The following is a 20,005-nucleotide window of genomic DNA, read 5'->3' as shown; positions in this document are numbered from 1 at the left end:
AGGGGCTTCCACAGGGCCCAGGATGGGCAGGAAGAGCCACTGGCTCGATGCTGCCAAGAGCCCAGTGAGGGCGAGGGGAGGTACAGAGCGGCCCTGCTTGGAGGGGTCACTGCCAGCAGCCTCGGAGTACAGGCTGAACACAGTCATCTGCACCCAGGGTGAGCGCTGCCCCTCCATGGGGGTCGCTGCCAGGGGCTGTTCCTTGCCACACTGTTTCCTCTACCAATCTTGCTCCCAGGGCCATGCTCAGGGGAGGGTCACTGCCGGCTGGAGGGGCACAGCTGCATCACATGTGTGTGAACCGCCTGCGTAAGGAAAGGCTGTCCGTCTGCTCCGCAGTCTCCACTGTGCCTGTTTTACTCTGCACCGTCACACAGTCTCACATGATCTTTGCTGTTGGCCATGAGAGGCTCTTTCAGGCTTCAGTGCCCCTCCAGGACGGTGGGTTTTCTGCCCTGGGGCTGTCACATGCTCCGGTTCATCTGTGCTTCCCACCCAGAATCTGCCATTTCTCCACGGAACCCTCTGTGTTTGAGCCATTTCGGTAGAAAGAGGATAAAAGGCCATGTGAGTTGCAGCCCCAGCTACGTGTTCAACACAGACAGCAACACGGTGTGAAATGTCAACCAAGTCAGCTGCACAGTCCTAACTGCTGTTACCCACATTGCTCCTGCCAACATGCAACTTTCAATGTAATAAATTTAGGGACCTAGTGGTGTTGCTGTGAAAATTTCACATTTAGTACAAGTATGTGAATACAGCTGCTTCATTCCTTTTCTCTAAAACCACCAGGACACAGAAAGGCACCGATGTACCCTGGGACTTGGAAGCCATGGGAAGGAGAAGCAGCCCGGAGGCCACGGCCCGGCTGTCGGCTGGAGGGGCACCTGGGTCTGGCTCTGGTCTTTCTGAAGCTGCGTGCTGGAGCCTTCAGTTACCCACCAGCAGCCCAGGAGGTCAGACCCCATCCACGATGGCAAGAACCTTCCAATCCAGGTGCCAGGGACGCCCCCATGCTTGACTCCTGGGTGCATTTGTTGGAGGATGGGGGCACCGGCCATCCCTGGGCTGGCTGGTCCCAGAGGCCCCTTCCAGTGCACAGCTGCTGTGGTTTGACAGCGGAGTGGCCCTCTATGTTCCCCAGGAGCAGCCTTCTCTATTTAAAGGAAGTTAAAGGTGTTGAAGGAAGAGGCAGCCTGCCCTGATTCCTCAGGTGAAGCGTCTCTGTGACCCGGGTGTGGAGACCAGGCCTGGCAGGCAAACTGCCCTCACGTGGGGTCCAAGCCTGTGCTGCTCACGGTGCATGATCCCCGAAGGCCCACTCGGTGCTGGAACAGGCCGTGGAGAGGGAGGTGCCCAGTGGAGTGTGGAGCCTGCCCTGGGGCCAGACACCCACCCATCACACTGACGGCCACGCCTAGTGGTTTCTCCAAGAGGGGAGAGGTCGTGTCTTAGGACTGGCCTTCCCTGGGCAGAGCCAGGGACCCAAGGTGAGGCTGGCAGCCAGTGGAAGGCCAGCTATCCAGGGTCCCAAGGGCCACCGTGGAGTTTCCTGGGAAACCTGGGAGTTTTCTTCCCCAGGGGCTCTGAAGCAGTAAATGGGGAGTGTGGAATGGGTTCATCCCCACTTCTGATGCATAGCTATGCAGAGGAACCCCATATGATGCAGTTTCCCCTCAGAGAACCCTCTGTGGCCTTGCACCCTGACTCGCTGGCCACCTCTGCTGCACAGCCCCTCCTAGCCCGGCTGACTCGCTGGCCACCTCTGCTACACAGCCCCTCCCGGCCCGGCTGACTCGCTGGCCACCTCTGCTACACAGCCCCTCCCGGCCCGGCTGACTCGCTGGCCACCTCTGCTGCACAGCCCCTCCCGGCCCGGCTGACTCGCTGGCCACCTCTGCTACACAGCCCCTCCCGGCCCGGCTGACTCGCTGGCCACCTCTGCTACACAGCCCCTCCCGGCCCAGCTGCTCCTGGTCGGGCACCTACTGATATCGCAGTGCGGCACCAGGTGTTCACAGAGCTCACATCCCAAGGATGGTGACACCAACAAAGGAGCAGACAAGCAGCAGGAATTGGTGGCAGCAGACAAGGCTGGACTGAGGTTTCAAATGGCGTCTATATTCATCTGTTCTCATGCTGCTGATACAGACATACCCGAGACTGTAATTTATAAAGGAAGGAGGCTTTGTGGACTCACAGTTCCACATGGTTGGGGAGGCCTCACGATCATGGTGGAAGATGCAGGAAGAGCAAAGGGACATCTTACACGGCGGCCAGCAACAGAGGGCACGTGCAGAGGAACTATGCTTTAGAAAACCATCAGATTTCGTGAAACTTACTCACTATCACAACAGCAGCATGGGAAAGACCCGCCCCCAGGATTCAGTTACCTCCCACTAAGTCCCTCCCATGACCTGTAGGAATTGTGGGAGCTACAATTCAAGATGAGATTTGGGTGGGGACATAGCCAGACCATATCGGCATCCATCAGGAAGACCTCACTGAAGGGGGCCCTGGGAACTGTGAAAGGAAAATCTCAGGACCCCAAACCCACTATGACGAAGAGTTCAGTTTGGGAACAGAGTCACGCAAAGGTGGCCTTCCCTTTGGTCCTAAGCAGACAGCTGCAGATAGAAGGCTGCAAGTCTCCCCGGGGGCCTACCTCACCAGCTGCCCACAAGGAAATGCCCTCTGGGCACCAGTCTGTGTCCTAAGGCAATGTCCTGCTGAATCTCACCCTGACAGTGTCAATAAACAGCTTATCTTCACAGGTACAGGACTAAGACAAGACCAGAAGCCGTCCCTCTTCCACCCGCCTAAGGCACACGCATGTCTTCCTCTGCTGCAGGTTTACTTCACCTTAAGAGAAATGCAGACTCATGGAGAGACCGTGCGTACATGACAGGTCCTCTACCGCCTCCCGCCAGCTCGTTCCCCTTCAAATACGGAAGTCTTAAAAGTCTCCTCAGAAAAAACCCAGGCCACAGGTCCTACAGTAACTTCTGTCTCTCTTTCCCAGGCGAGTCCTCAACCCTGGCAAAATAAACCTCTGGGCAGATTAAGATCTGCCACAGTCCCATTTTGGTTGACAGGTCAGAGACTGGAGGGAGGTGAGGGAGGTCCATGAGGCTCCCTGGGGCATGGCCCGCAAGGCAGGAGTGCAGGGTGGGTCTGAGGAGCGCGGCAGCGGGAAGGGTGTGGGAATGGGGGAGCCCACATCCCTGCCCTCCGCGAGCCTCTCCCACACAACACCTCCGTCAACCCTGGAGAGCAAGGCCCTGGGGGGCGGCCCTGGGGGGTAGCCCTGTTTCCCCGTCCCCTTCTAGGACTCATGGATCCAAGAGTGGCAGAGAAGCCAGCATCAGGGCTTGAGGCTTTCTGGTCACTGGTAGGTGCTGGCTCCTGTCAACAAGAAGAGCCAAACTCTGCAAAATAATATTTGAAGAGATTTACTCTGAGCCAAACGTGAGTGACCATAGCCAAGGCACACCTCAGGAGAACCTAAGAACCTGTGGCCAGCGTGGTTGGGCTGCAGTGTGGTTTTGTATGGTTTAGGGAGATACAGTGAGGTGTGCACTGGTTTGAGGTCCAGAAAGGCAGGACAGCTCGACGGCGGGGGGTTATAGGTGTGGTGTATTAGGCTGTTCTTACGTTGTTATGAAGGAAGGCCTGAGGCTGGGTAACTTATAAAGAAGAGAGGTTCAGCTGGCTCAGGTTCAGGCCACACAGGAGGCCCAGCACTGGCATCTGCTCAGCTTCTGGAGAGGTGCCTCCGGAGGACTCAATTCTGATTTTTTTTTTTTATTTTTTATTTTTGAGATAGAGTCTTGCTCTGTCGCCCAGGCTGGAGTGCAGTGGCCGGATCTCGGCTCACTGCAAGCTCCGCCTCCCAGGTTCCTGCCATTCTCCTGCCTCAGCCTCCCGAGTAGCTGGGACTACAGGCGCCCACCACCTCGCCCGGCTAGTTTTTTTGTATTTTTTAGTAGAGACGGGGTTTCACCGTGTTAGCCAGGATGGTCTCGATCTCCTGACCTCGTGATCCGCCCGTCTCGGCCTCCCAAAGTGCTGGGATTATAGGCTTGAGCCACCGCACTCGGCCCTCAATTCTGATTTTTTTATCTTGCCTATATTCCTATCTAAGGGGTCTGGGTAGTCATGCTCTACAAACCAAACCCAAACACCTCCCACCAGACCCACCTCCGACACTGGGGATCACATTTCCATGTGAGATGTGGGTAGGGCCAATATCCAGGCTATATCAGATGAAATAAAAGATGTTCTGATGGGCGCTTGGTTCAATGAGTTAAGTTACTATCTGAAGGCCTGGAATCAATAGAAAGGAGTGTCTGGGTTAAGGTAAGGGCTGTGGAGACCAAGGCCCTTATATGGATGAAATCTCACAGGTGTCTGCCCTTAGAGGGATTACATAACAACTGTTTCCTATTCAGACCTTTAGGAGGCACTAGGCGCTCAGCCACAGTCTCCTGAGGATTGGGAGCGTCTGGAAGGGGAAAGATCCAGTTATGTTAATACAGGTTCTTTACAGATGCAAACTTTCCCCCACAAAAGATGGTTCTGGAAGCCCATTTCAAAATATGTCAAATAAACATATTTTGGGGTAAAATATTTCTATTTCCTACTTTATCTGTCATGTGATATGAAGCCACAGTCAGACTGAAAAACCATGTTATATTGGGTTAAATAAAACCCATCTCATGAGACGTTACGGTTTGTAGGGTGTGACTCCCCAGGCTCCTTAGATAGGAATTTGGGCAAGAGAGGAAAAAGGTCAGAATTTAGTTCTCACTACAAGCCGAGCATCTTCCCTGGCAGGAGGTTGTCTGTCTCCCTGAGTTCCACCCACCTGTCACTTCTGTGGCATGTTCTGTGCCTGTGTGGGGTCCGGCCCTCAAGCACTTGGATCCCGGGCAGAAGGCAGACAGACGTGTGGGCCTGATCCCACACGGTGCATGGCCTGCAGCACGGACCTAGGGTGGGGTACGGAGGCAGCCCTGGGTCTCATTTAAATCCCATAGAGAGTATTTATATCTCAGATGTAGGAGGCAACCAGCCTGGCTGTGTTCAGGCTTCAACTCTAAGGGGCTCTGTGTGCGGTTCCCACGTTGGTTGTTTCAGTCTTTGCAGGGCTATCCAGGCCTTCCATGCATGCCCCCTGTGCTGGTGGGGTCTGGGAACTGGGCAGCAGTTCACCCCATGGCACGGTTCTCAAGGTCTGTGATGGGCTGTTTGGGGGCAGATGCGTGTATGTGAAGCTGGGGGTGAGCGTGGGAGACTGCCCAGCCTTCTCTGTGGGTGTCCCGAGCCTGCGTCTGCACTGGCCTCCCTGTGCCTCCCAGATCCTAGGATTCCTCTTTCCCTCCTACAGTCGGGAAGCTCCAGCCCTCTGAACTCACTTCCCAGGCACACTCCTCTGGGATCAGCTGTGGGAAAGCGCAGAGAGAGAGAGAAGGCACTGGGGGATTGTGCCACTTGGGTATCACTGCCAGAATTGGAGAGGAAGGCTCCCTCCCTCCATGGTAGAGCCTGGGGGCCCCTGTGGACCCCCTTGACCATTCCTGGCACCACTATTGTCGCCGTAAGGCTGCCTAGGGTCTAGATGTGAGAGAACAGAGAGGAGACCGAAACCCAGGGCATGCCCCCACTTCCCTGGGCATCGGGGACCCCTTTCCTGCTCTTTGAGCTGTTCCCAGAGGCTCCTCCTGGAGCTCCCTGCCAGCTTTCTGCCAGCTTCTGGGTTTCAGCCTGCCGTGAACTCAGGCAGGACAGATTGTAAGTTTCCATTTCCTCCAACACTCCTGCTACTCACTTCTCAGACCACTGCATTCCGCGGGGCAGAGGCTCAGAGTGATTGCTCCACCCACCCACAGCCCACACTCAGCTTCATTTCAGTCTCATCAAAGAGCATCTTCTACTCAAGGTGAACAATTCAAAACGGAAATTAAGAAAACAGTTCTGTTTACAATAGCATCACAAAGAGTAAAATACTTAAGATAGGCACACACAAGGGCACTGCTCCTAACAGCCAAGTGGGTGAAGCCCTCCTGTCCATTGATGGCTGTGGTCTTTACATACAATGGGATATCGGTCAGCTTCCAAAAGGAAGGACATTCTCACACATGCCACAGTGTAGATGAACCCTGAAGGCATTAGGCTAAAAGAAATAAGCCAGTTACAAACAGACAAATGCCATATAATCCCAGCATATCCCTGAACTGTACACTAAAAAATAGTTAAGATGGAAAATTCTATGTTAGGTACATTTTACCACAACTAAAAATAAAACAAAATAAATTTTAAAAAAGCATCTGTGGTAGCTGACACACACTGCAGGGCATGAGGAGTTGTATTTGAGCCTGCAAGTCCAGACTGGCCCTTGCATGGAAAAAACCACTCAGCCTCTCAGGGCCCAGGTTCCTGAGCTGTGAAACATGGAGGCCTTATCCCACCCCTTCCATCTCTCTCCCAGGCCCAACTTCAAAAGGATGCTGCTCTTTGTGTTTCTTTGCTTTTTTTTTTTTTCCTCCACCCTTACCTTTCTGGAAATCTTTTCTCTTCCTAGCCTCATGCACAGAGGCTGAGACGCGGAGTTCATCCTACAGTTTATGACACGTCGGCACCACTGCTTCCTGGTAGCGGCTCCTGCACCGTATCATTGACTCCTTCTCATTCTCACCAGCCCTTATCACCACCACCTGCCACTGCCACCACACAGGAGCCCATTCTAAAACACCGAGTGCCTGACTCTTACTCACATATGCTCTTGCAAAGTATATGTGTATTTAATTTCCTATGCATGCATCTGTACTCACACAGGCAGAATGGTTTTAACACCACTCATGTTTCTTAGCTTTTTAACCCAACGAGGCAGTAGAACAGGGCCTGCAGGGAAGAAACCTAAGGTCTTCCTTTCCTAGAACTAAATCAAATGCAAACACTTCAGTCAGGACAGGAACACCCTCTCCATTCACACGGGGGTGTGCACCAAGCAACCAACGGAAACCTGCAGAGGGTATTGAAACCCCAGAAAATTCTGTCACTGGGGCCCGTGAGCTGCTTGCTCGGGCTGCTCCCACCCTGTGGACTGTGCTCTCGTTTTCAGTAAATCTCTGCTCTCACTGATTTTTTCCTTGCTTTGTTTGTGTGTTTTGTCCAATTATTTTTTCAAAACGCCAAGAACCTGGACACCCTCCACCAGTAACGCCAGCCCTGCCTTTAAGGGCCATTGGCACATCCAGTCCATGGCATTTGACTTCTGCCACAGCCATATTTTCACTCTTATAGGCAAGGGCACTGAGGTCACCTCCCACCCCGACACCCACAGAGCACAAGGAGATGCCGTGTGCATCTGTCTCCATGAACCTGTGGAGATTTTGTCACCACAGAGATGCAGGACAGCACACCAGGTCACATGCCCCATGGACTCCCCAGTCCCAGGCTCCGGAGAAGACATGCCAGGCCACCCTCTCTGGACAGCGGCACATGCACTTTCCACATCTGCTCCCAATGCCTGGTGCAAATTCATCACCCACTCCTGCTGGTCTCAGCCGTGGGAAGGGTACACGCCATGTCACTCTGCATCTCTTGGACAAGAAGTGAGTTTGCACATCTCTTCACGAGCCTTTTGTTCTTCTTCTGTAAACTGTCTTTCAGATCCTTCACCCAGTTTTCTATAAAAGTTATAGTATTAGTTTCCTACTGCTGATGTTACAAATTACATTACAAATTTATTATCTTCTATTTCTGGAAGTCAGAGGTCTGAATCAGATCTCACTAGACAAGTCAGGGTGTCTGCAGGGCTGTGTTCCTTCTGAACAAAAGTCAGGGTGTCTGCAGGGCTGTGTTCCTTCTGAACAAAAGTCAGGGTGTCTGCAGGGCTGTGTTCCTTCTGAACAAAAGTCAGGGTGTCTGCAGGGCTGTGTTCCTTCTGAACAAAAGTCAGGGTGTCTTCTGAACAAAAGTCGGATGTCTGCAGGGCTGTGTTCCTTCTGAACAAAAGTCAGGGTGTCTGCTGGGCTGTGTTCCTTCTGAACAAAAGTCAGGGTGTCTGCAGGGCTGTGTTCCTTCTGAACAAAAGTCAGGGTGTCTGCAGGGCTGTGTTCCTTCTGAACAAAAGTCAGGGTGTCTGCAGGGCTGTGTTCCTTCTGAACAAAAGTCAGGGTGTCTGCAGGGCTGTGTTCCTTCTGAACAAACATCAGGGTGTCTGCAGGGCTGTGTTCCTTCTGAACAAACATCAGTGTGTCTGCAGGGCTGTGTTCCTTCTGAACAAAAGTCAGGGTGTCTTCTGAACAAAAGTCAGGGTGTCTGCAGGGCTGTGTTCCTTCTGAACAAAAGTCAGGGTGTCTTCTGAACACAAGTTAGAGTGGCTGCAGGGCTGTGCTCCTTCTGAACAAACATCAGGTGGCTGCAGGGCTGTGTTCCTTCTGAAGGCTTTGGGGAAGTTTTCCCTTGTCTTTTCCAGGCCACATTCCTTGCCTCATGGCCCCTTACTCGACCTTTGAAGTCATCAGATTTTTTTAAGCTTTATTTATAATTGACGCATAATAGTTGTACATATTTATAGGATACAGTATGATGTTTCAATACATGTATACGTTATATAATGATCAAACCAGGGAAATCAGCATATCCATCACTGTAAACATTTATGATTTTGTGATAACATTCAAAATCCTGCCTTCCAGATATCTGGACAGACACATTATTATTAGCTATAGTCACCCTATTGTTAACAGAACACCAGAATTTACTCCTGTCTAACCATAACTTCATACCTGTGGACCAGCCTCTCTTCTTCCAGCCTCAGGGCTGGGGAGCATTATTATCTATTTTCTGAAACAATCTGTGTAAGTTAGAAATCAAGTGTTCCTTCAAGTTAGGTATAATTCATCCATAAAAATGTGTCTGAGAACTTTTTTCGAATGGAAGTCTTCGATTGTCACTTAAATTTCTTTAGTATTGTTGGCTTATCCAAGTTCTCTATGTCTTCTCAAGTCTATTTTTGCACTTCCTATTTTCCCAGGAAGTTATCAGTTTTACCTACGTTTTCTTTTTTTTATACTTAGTGATAATTTATTGATAAGTAGTATTTTGTTCCTAGTGAGATAGATTAGTGTTTTCTTTTTGATTTATTAATTTTTTATTATACTTTAAGTTCTAGGGTACATGTATACAACGTGCAGGTTTGTTACATATGCATCCATGTGCCATGTTGGTGTGCTGCACCCATTAACTTGTCATTTACATTAGGTATATCTCCTAATGCTATCCCTCCCCCCTCCCCCCACCCCATGACAGGCCCCAGTGTGTGATGTTCCCCACCCTGTGCCCAAGTGATCTCATTGTTCAGTTCTCATCTATGAGTGAGAACACGTGGTGCTTGGTTTTTTGTCCTTGTGATAGTTTGCTGAGAATGATGGTTTCCAGCTTCATCCATGTCCCTACAAAGGACATGAACTCATCCTTTTTTTATGGCTGCATAGTATTCCATGGTGTATATGTGCCACATTTTCTTAATCCAGTCTATCACTGATGGACATTTGGGTTGGTTCCAAGTATTTGCTATAGCAAATAGTGCCGCAGTAAACATACGTGTGCATGTGTCTTTATAGCGGCATGATTTATAATCCTTTGGTTATATACCCAGTAATGGGATGGCTGGGTCAAATGGTATTTCTAGTTCTAGATCCTTGAGGAATCACCACACTGTCTTCCACAATGGGTGAACTAGCTTACAGTCCTACCAACAGTGTAAAAGTGTTCCTATTTCTCCACATCCTCTCCAGCACCTGTTGTTTCCTGACTTTTTAATGATTGCCATTCTAACTGGTGTGAGATGGTATCTCACTGTGGTTTTGATTTGCATTTCTCTGACGGCCACTGATGATGAACATTTTTTCATGTGTCTGTGCGCTGCATAAATGTCTTCTTTTGAGAAGTGTTTGTTCATATCCTTTGCCCATTTTTTGATGGGGTTATTTGTTTTTTCCTTGTATTGTTTGAGTTCTTTGTAGATTCTGGTTATTAGCCCTTTGTCAGATGAGTAGACTGCAAAGTTTCTCCCATTTTGTAGGTTGCCTGTTCACTCTGATGGTAGTTTCTTTTCACCTACATTTTCAAATGTGTTCGCATATGGTTTCCCACAGTACTCTAACTTTTCTTCTCGGCTGTATCTATGGTTATTTCTTTCTCTCTATCTATCTATCTATCTATCTATCTATCTATCATCTATCTATCTATCTATCCATCCTCCCATCCATCTACATTTATTTTTATTTATTCACTCATTCGCTCCTTCCTATATTCTGTTCCATTAATTGTCACCAGTATCACCACTCCACTTTCTTTCTTATTCTTTTTTTAGATGGGGTCTCACTCCATGGCCCAGGCTGGAGTGCAATGGCACAATCTTGGCTCACTACAACCTCCTCCTCCTGGGTTCAAGCAATTCTCCTGCCTCAGCCTCCCGAGTAGCTGGGATTACAGCTACTCAGCACCACCACGCCCAGCTAATTTTTGTATTTTAGTAGAGACAGGGTTTCACCATGTTGGCCAGGCTGGTCTCGAACTCCTGACCTCTTGATCTGCCCATCTCGGCCTCCCAAACTATTGAGATTACAGGCGTGAGCCACAGTGCCCAGCCCTTTCCACTTTCTTTAACCAGAGATCTAACTATTGACTCTAAAACACAAAACAGCTTTTAGGGCTGTTAATTTTCTCTGTGTTTTTCTGTGCTCTCTATTTCATGGATTTCTGCCCTTTCCTTTATTATTTCCTGCCTTATGGATCCTTGGGCTTTCTCCCTTGCTCTTTTTTCCGCCTCTTGAGTTAATTTTTCATGTTTCTTAACACATGTGTTTATAGCTATAAATGTCCTTCTAAGCACTGCTTTAGCTGTGTCGTGCTATTTAGACATATACTGCTTCGTAATCACTCAGCCCTAAAGTTCTTTTATTTCTTTTATGATTTTATTTCTAACAAGAGTTTTTATAGCATATTATTTATATAAGCTATTCCTTTACTATTAATTTCCAGTATAATTGCCTTATGCTCTCCACATGCTGTGTTATAGACAGATGTAACCTGTACACATACATCCCTATGTTACAGACTTCACCTGTATACATCCTAGTATTGTACGTGTTCTCTGTATGCTTAGAAAGTAACATGTAGAGTTCAAAATATACTAACAACTCAAACTTATTTATTGTATTGCTTCAGATATTAATACTCCTGCTTATTTTTTGTTGACCTACTTCTTGGAGGGATGTGTTAAAATCTCCAAACACAACTGCTCATTCATCCACCTTTCCTTGCAATTGTATCAACAGAAGTTCATGGTAACAGCTCAAGCTACAGGCACTAGTGTCTGCAGGGTATCACCAGACCACCAAAACAGCACCCTCACTCCTGATGCTTTCATTACCCCTCTTTCCAAACACCTCAGGACGATCTTCAGCCCCCAGCACCGCCTTCTTGTCCTTCATTCCTGAAACCCGTGCCTCCCTTGCTTCTCAGGGCTGGCTCCAGGGCAGAGCTGGAAGGCTGTGCAAGAACCACCTGGCCGAGCACTGGACGCAAAGGTGTCCAACCACAACCAGCTCACTGCCACCAAAAGCGGGGATCCCCGATTTCCCAAAGTCATACACAGAATAGTCTTCAGGGCACATTGTGGACTGAAGCAGGGTGAAATACAGCACTGTGTTACTTCAAACAGATTTCATTTGTCAAGGGTAAGTCTGACTTTGTTATATACACTCTTGGTAAACAAACATGCCAACAAAAGACAGTAACTCACCTTCCCCCATAAGCAGGCTATAAGGTTTAGAGCAGATCCATAGACAGCAAAGGTTCAGACGTATTGAACTCAGAGCATCATAACCACAGCAGGTGATTTACAGAAGGCTGACTTTTGTCGTGGAGCCCACCGACCTAAAACACAAAAACACAGGGCTGTGTGAGTGCATCACTGCGGGGCCTGCCCGCCAGCACTGGGCTTCAACAGAACTGCCTCTTGCCTTCAACACAGCAGTCAACACCTCTTCAGCATTCGAGTACAAGGCATGGTGTGAGTGTGGAGACAGAGTGCCAGCAAGCGCTCCCCCGGTGCTCTTCCCCCCAGCACCCCAAATGAGATGACTCAACCCAAAGGCAGGCTTCTACTTCACAAGTGAGACGTCCACATGAAATGTTTTGATAAAATTGCACTTACTTAGTGTATCTGCTTATATCCACACTGATTTTAAAACAATATTTATTAAATTATACATTAATTTAAATACATTGCTGGTTTTCTAATTTCCCTGATAGTGAACAAATTTCATCTAATTTCTTCAATTTCAGCATGGTCTTAGAGGAGAGACTCGGGAAAAAAAGGCACATTTGAGGCTGGATGTGGTGGCTCATGCCTGTAATCCCAGCACTTTGGGAAGCCAAGATGGGAGGATCACTTAAGGTCAGGAGTTTGAGGCCAGCCTGGGTAACATGGTGAAACCCCCGTCTCTACCAAAATACAAAAAATTAGCCAGGCGTGGTGGCGGGCGCCTGTAATCCCAGCTACTCCGGAGGCTGAGGCAGGAGACTTGCTTGAAACTGGGAGGCGGAGGTTGCAGTGAGTTGAGACTGCGCCACTGCACTGCAGCCTGGGTGTGACAGAGTGAGACTCCATCTAAAAAAAAAGGCACATTTGGAACCTTGGGAGAAAAAGGGAAGGAGGGATGGAAAAGGTAGAAATTCAGTTTCCTACAGAAATAAAACCATGGCAAGGCATAAGAAGACACAGATTTAATCCATCTCCAAATGAACCATTCAGTTTTTTTCTTAAAAAAACCTACGTTTCTACTCACCAAAAAAGGATGCTATTGGACAAACAAACCTAGTAAACCACCCGTGTCCCTCGGCACGTCCGTTCCCGGCTAGAAACATCTGTTACTGCTAGTGCAGGAAAATCCAAGTGCTTTTAAAATAAATAGAAAAAAGGCATGCAAAATCCTTTTGGGTAAATGATGTTCTCCAGTCGCAGACACTCCTGAAGTCCATCGTGGCTCTGGGAGAGGAAACCAGGGTGTAGGCACTGAAACTCCTTCAGCGAATGGAACTGAGAGCTTCCGCCCAGCACCACAGTCCAAAGTCAAATGAGGAAAAGCTGTGCAGATGTAAGAAACACCAGAAACAAAACACTAAAAATGCCAAGAATACAAACGCAGAGTTAAAACAAGAAACTGCGAAATGAGAATTAATTTAACCTAAGAAAGAAATTAAAGAGAATGACACAATTAGCCTAGAAATGAGACTAAGTTACAAGGTACCAAAAGAGAGAGATTCAGTTGAGTGTGAGGCAGGGAACAGAAGGCCGATCCATCCAGGCTGACTTCCTGGAACTAAATCAAATGAAAGCTCCTCAGCAATGACAGGGATGTGCACAGCTTTGCAACTGCACTCCATCCTCTCAGTTCACAGCATTTACCCTTTGTAACTTCACATGCAGCCTCTCCATTTATACAGACCACACACTCCAAGTAACATCCTCTCCATTTACATAGGGTGCGTTCTGAGTAAATGACTCTGACTTCAATTCATTCTCTTCATTTTCATAGAATATTCGCCAAGTAACCAGTGGGAAACCTCTAGAGTATTGAAACCCCAGAAATTCTGTAAGCTCCTGAGCCCCAATGGTTAGGCTGCTCCCACACCATAGCATGTACTTTCGTTCTCAATAAAACCCTGCTTTTGCTTTCTTGCTTTGTTTGTGCGTTTTGTCCAATGCTTTGTTCGAGATGCCACCTGGACACCCTCTACCGGTAACGACTGCATAAGGAACACTGCAGGAGGACAGAGAACATGGAAGAGAACATGAGGCTGACCAAGAGGTGAGAGACATGCAGAGAAGCTGCCAGACACGGAGCCCAGGCCAACAAAGACCCGAGAAACACAGACTGGAGTTCCCAAAAAAGAAAAGCAAAACTACGAAACAGACCTAATCCTTACATTCCTAGAAATGTTCTTAGGAAAAAAATAATCGACAAGTTGAAAGGCTCATCATGTACCTGAACAAACTGACCCAGAACGGTGGCCCTGAAGGCACTGTCCAGTAACGATTACAACTGAAAGAAAAAATTCTTGGGGACTCTAGGCAAAAAGACCAGCTCATTCACAAAGGAAAGAAAATCAGACAGGGATCGGACTTCCTGACTGCAATGTACAAGGTAAGTGAACAGTGCAGCAATTATTTTCATAAACTCAAGTAAAAATAAAGTGTGACCAAAGGATTTTATGTCAGCCAAGCTGTCCTTCAAAATTAAAGCTGTAGAGAAACAGTTTTAAATAGCTAAGAACTCAATGAACAGTGTGTTTCCAGGCCCTTCATGAGAAACCTACTACAAAAGAATCTCCCTCAAGCCAAGAGACCACTGGGAAATTTGACATAAACAAAAATAACAAATCTGTTGAGCACAGACTAAAACAGAAACTGAGGACAAGGATGGAGGTGGGGTACGAAACAGTTTCTTATCGGGGAGCATGCTGTTCTGCAAAAGTAAAAATACAGCAAATAAATCAGAGGTAGATGAATCAGAAAAAAAGGAATGTAGAATAACTGAAGCATGAAAAATAGGTGGGAGAAAAGAATCCCACCAGACAAGCCAAAATAAAGAGGTCAGAGGAAGAAACAGAGGGACCAAGGTGCGATAAGAGGTGTTGTTATAACAGTAGCCAACAGGACAAAACATAGACTTTCCTAAATGCCAAAAACAATAGGAAAAAAAAAAGGCAAAGACACAAATTACATTAAAAAATAAAAAGACGCACAATAAATAAAACACAACACACACATTAAATACACGAACAAGTTGTGTGGCAGTTGGGACAGGACATACCGGTCCTAGCAACACGTGAGTAAACACGTGCAACACGTGGCCCTATGAAAAGTCTCCACTTGGCTCACAAAGCCAGCTCTGCTTTACACAAGAGACACGACCGCTGCCAAGTGATTTGAAAAAGCTAAATGTCAAGGAATGAGCAGAAGTACGTGAGGTCAATGCACCAGGCTGAAGAGCAGGGGTTGCAATCTGCCTGTCAGACAAGGTCCAGCCTCCCCTCAAAGCAGGAAGCAAGACCAAGAAGGGTACTTCCTGATGCCGGAGGACCCAGTGCACAGTCAAGCCATATGAGTTAAGATTCTACTAGAACCGCCGGGCATGGTGGCTCGAGCCTGTAATCCCAGCACTTTGGGAGGCCGAGACGGGCAGATCACAAGGTCAGGAGATCAAGACCATCCTGGCTAACACGGTGAAACCCTGTCTCTACTAAAAAATACAAAAAACTAGCCGGGCGAGGTGGTGGGCGCCTGTAGTCCCAGCTACTCGGGAGGCTGAGGCAGGAGAATGGCGTGAACCCGGGAGGCGGAGCTTGCAGTGAGCCGAGATTGCACCACTGCACTCCAGCCTGGGTGACAGAGCAAGACTCCGTCTCAGAAAAAAAAAAAAAAAAGAATCTACTAGAACCCCTCAAACACAGAAGCTGGAGGACCCAGCACACAGTGAGGCCATATGAGTTAAGAATCTACTAGAACCCCCAAACACAGAAGCTGGAGGACCCAGCACACAGTGAGGCCATATGAGTTAAGAATCTACTAGAATCCCCAAACACAGAAGCTGGCTTTATAATGCAGAAACTATAGGTGTTGGGGAAAGAAACAGAAGCATAAGAATAGCAATCATTAACACATGACTGTCAACCATGGCAGGGTAAGGGGTCAAAAATAACTAACCATGAAAGAGAGCTAATAACAGGAGGTAGTTCTTGGGGACATTACATCAAACTTTGTACCCCAATAATAGAGATTATACTTTCTTCTTAAACATACTTGAAACATTCATTAAAAAAAAAAACTAGGTTGTATTAGGGCACAAAGAAAACCTCAGTAAGTTACATGAAATAGAAATGGCACAGACAGCAGGCAGCAGACAGCAGTCTATGCTAATAATGCAAGACCAAAAAACAGTGAACTTTAACCAAATGATATTTCCTTGGTAATTTACATCATTTAGAAACACCTAAGGGGAACTGGTTCATGATGTGTATCTATCAATACAGTTATAGATATCTCCCTAATAAGTCCCTAAATTGGTAAGGAATACCATGAGACCAGACATTGAGAGAGTGACGAGACAGACCGACACATTCTTGCAGTGACCCGCCTCTTCCAACCTCATGCACACGCCCGGGGGAGCCTGAGAGCAGTTCCCTGATGGAGCTGGACACGAACAAGATGGAATCTCCACGCGGAAATGCTCTGCAGCTCCCTTTTCAGTGGAAAACAGAGCTGTTTAGGAAGGCAAGGAGACGGAGGAGATGAAGGAGGTGTGGGATCCCCTTCCTCACCTCTGGCCTGCTCTGGCTGTGAGACCCTGGGAGTAAAGCAGAGCAATGGCTTTAACATCTTGCTGAACATGCTGAATTGGCTGCCACAACAGATCAGCTTCAAAGGCAAGGACCCCAAGGGTGTCGCATTCCCTCCTGGGCACAGTCCAGACAAAAGCAGTGGACTCAGCTGCAAACTACACACACGCATACACAAGGCAAATGCACACACACACGTGTGCACACGGGTGCTAAAGCAGCTCACACACATGCATACACACGGCAAAGGCACACATACATGTGTGCACATGGGTGCTTAAGCAGGTCACACACATGCATACACACGGCAAAGGCACACACTCACATGTGTGCACATGGGTGCTTAAGCAGCTCACACACGGCAAAGGCACACACTTACACACATGTGCACACAGGTTCTTAAGCAGCTCACAGCATTATCCAGGCTTTTAAGAAGTTGCTTCAGTTTCACCAGAAGGTTTCAAACCTCAGACAATCACCAGGCAGCACGCTATCCCTCTGTACCATTCTCCTTGTGACTCTCAGCATCAGGGCAGCCGCTTCATACAGGAAACTATGACTTGGTAAGAGATCATCTGGTGGCAGGTGCCCCTTGCTAACCAAGTCTGGTTAAGATTAACAAAAGGCATAAGATAGTAGAACTGTCAGTGACCCCTCCGTAGGTGGACTCCTTGGGAATCCAGGCATGGTCCTTTCAGGGAGAAGAGTTTAGAAGATATTCAAGCTGATACCTTAAATTTCTGGGGTACCCAGTAAAAAAGTCTAAGAATTCATAAAAGGAAGCTTCTGATGAACGTAAAATTTTTTTCAACCTTAAATAAAGCATACATATATAAACTTTATATATATAAAAAGGTTTATACATATAAACTTTATATATATAAAGTTTATACATGTATATATAGTTTATACACATGTTTATATATAAACTTACATAAAGTTTATATATGTTTATAGTTTATATATAAAAACTTTTATTTATATATAAAATATAAATATATATAATTAAAATAAAATATAAAAATATATTTTTATAAATATAAAAAACTTTATACACACGTATATAAAAAGGTTTATACATATAAACTTTATATGTATAAACATATGTATATAAAGCTTATATATATATATAAACTAAGACCCAGTCGTCTTCTTATGAATCTGCCTGGAGAGGAAGAAAGAGGAACCATAGTCTCATACGTACCAGAGTTTGGACCCTAACGTTGCCACTTTTGTGGGCTAACACCCAGAACTACCTCCATTGTGTCACATCTAAGATGAGGAAGCCACACTGCCCTTGTGGTGCACGTGGAGCCATGCTGCAGGGAGCACCATCGGCAGGGAGCACCAACACACAGTACTCACAGAGGAGTGGGGAGCCCAGCCTGCCTACCATCTCCATTACTTCTGCCGCACAAAATCCTCCAGCCATGCTGAATTCTACCCTTGCAGGTGTCCTGCAGCTACGACAATGCTGGAGGGAGGGTGGAGAATGTGACCCCAGAGCTCCCTCACCTCGAGCTGGGTGGCATCTGGACCATGTGAAGGGCTCTGGAGGGCAGGGCACCACCACCCATCCCTGCCACCCAATCATAAGAGTCCTTAGGTGCTGGGGCACCTCCCACCCAGTGTGTCTGTGCTCCATGCAGCAGTGCGCAAGCAAGACCTCCTTAAAGTGGGGCTTGCACCAAGATGGCACAGCATTTCCTAATGCAGAGGGTCAATCATCCAGCTCAAAGGGCAGCCTTGGAGTTGGACAGACCAGCCCAACAAAAAATAAGCATGGTCTTGTCCGCAACCAGACTGCTGGAGCTGGGGCCTGCAATTTTGGATAGAAACACTGAGAAGAAACACTGAAAGAAGGTCAAGGAGAGAGACGAGCATTAATGGGGGAAGAATGCTACAAGAAGGAGCAGCGAGGTCAGAGGTCACAGGCCCCAAACCACCTACTGGTAGGAGATGCCAACATACCTCTCTCCTTTACAGTTCCCACAAGTACACCCCACAAAAGTAATAAAGATGCAGAATATATTAACAGCACAAACAACACGATAGTACGTATGTGTGTCTGTGTGTGTATAAAACCCTGTACCTGACAAGTAGAGGTAACACATTCTCCTAAGGCTGTCAGAGAACAAAATAAAAATTGTTAACGTTTTAGTTCACAATGCAGGTTTCAGCAAATGTTGAAAACATGGAATCCACAGAATGTACCTCCTACTCAGTAGGCAATTAAATATCATCAGCAAAAGATAACTTTACAATTCCCTTGGACATAACACTTTTTAAACATTTCTAGATAAGAAATGGATGAAATCAGAAAACAGGAGTAGTAAAGGGGTAGTAAAGAAACACAAAATCAGTGAGTCACAAATCCCATTTAAGAAGTTAGAAAAAGAACAGAAAGTATCCAAGTATCCACAGAAAGTGGAAAGAAAGTAATAACAAAGAAAAGTTGAGAAGTTAAGCAAAGAAACAAAGGCAACTGAGAAGATCAGTAAATATAAAATTTGGTTCTTAAAGTCTAAAAATACAACCCTCTGACAAGATTAATCAAGAAAAACCACTGCGAAGGCACAGGGGATGTAGTAATGTGAAGGAAGCCTTCTGGTTCTGGACAGGATGGAACAGACACCTCTCTCCCTCTTCCTCCTCCTGAGCACAGCCAACAACTCTGGACATTGCATGTGGAACAAACAGAAGAGAACCCTGAAAGCTGGATGGAAGAAGGCGGACTGGCTGGGGCCCTTGGGATTTGAAGAATGACACAGCAGTGAGTTCACTATTCTTTGGGTTTCTTATTTGTTTGCTCATTTTGTTTGTGTTTCCTCCTGTATATTTCAGACAGGTCACTGGAAAAGCTTGCAATTTAAAAATGCCAAAGGATACACACCAAAAAAAAAAAAAAAAAAAAAAAAAGTCTGAAGAAAACTCTCTCTAGGGAAAGGAATGGGTAAAGGGGAACCTATTAAGTCAGAAAGCATTTGACAATACCTGCCCCACTCCACGCAGAGAGGACAGCACACACACAGCACCCTGCCCTGTCAGAGGGGCTGAGCTGGGAGCCTTGGCTTCCACTCCCACCCAGCAGTACCAAGCACCCTTCTCCCCACCAATGGTGTCCCCAGGATCCAGGGAGGAACCTGGATCTCCACCTTAGCTTGCTGGTAACCAGACATCCCTTCCCCATGGTGTCAACAGAGGCCAAAACAGAAGACTGATGTAAGATTCAGACTCTCATAACGTAATAACCTATACTTCCAGGATACAAACAAAAATTATTTGTCATGCCAAACATTAGGCATACCTCAACATGAAAGAGAAAACAAAATCAACAGAAGCCAATACTGAGATAAGAGAGATGCTAGAATTCCTTTACCAGGATTTTAAAGCAGCTTCACTGAGCCTTTTACAGACAGGCTTAAGCCAAGTTTCTAAAAAAGCCTCAGCAAATAAGTAGGCTATATGGAGAATGAACAACAAACAAACAAAATAAACCCAATAAAAAATGAAACAGACAATCTCAATATCGCTACAGCAATTAAAGAAATTGAATTTATGATTTATCACACCAAGTGGAATCTAT

The 20,005-nt window shown here is 47.0% G+C and overlaps 1 protein-coding gene across 24 annotated transcripts in view; it reads right to left on the bottom strand.

The window, feature by feature from the left end:
* Positions 1 to 20,005, bottom strand: part of PCBP3 (poly(rC) binding protein 3) — a 284,849-nt gene that overhangs the window by 82,108 nt on the left and 182,736 nt on the right. For all 24 annotated transcript variants that reach the window (XM_037984953.2, XM_073011254.1, XM_037984957.2 and 21 more), the window contains one exon: positions 11,819 to 11,952. In XM_037984953.2, coding sequence (XP_037840881.1) covers positions 11,819 to 11,828 — 10 coding nt within the window. In that variant the 5' untranslated portion in view covers positions 11,829 to 11,952. The remainder of the gene's footprint in view (positions 1 to 11,818; positions 11,953 to 20,005) is intronic.

Source organism: Chlorocebus sabaeus, chromosome 2, assembly GCF_047675955.1.
Source record: "Chlorocebus sabaeus isolate Y175 chromosome 2, mChlSab1.0.hap1, whole genome shotgun sequence".
Taxonomy (NCBI): domain Eukaryota; kingdom Metazoa; phylum Chordata; class Mammalia; order Primates; family Cercopithecidae; genus Chlorocebus; species Chlorocebus sabaeus.
The sequence above is the reverse complement of the archived record's forward strand: the minus strand, read 5'-3'. Positions and strand labels throughout refer to the sequence as shown.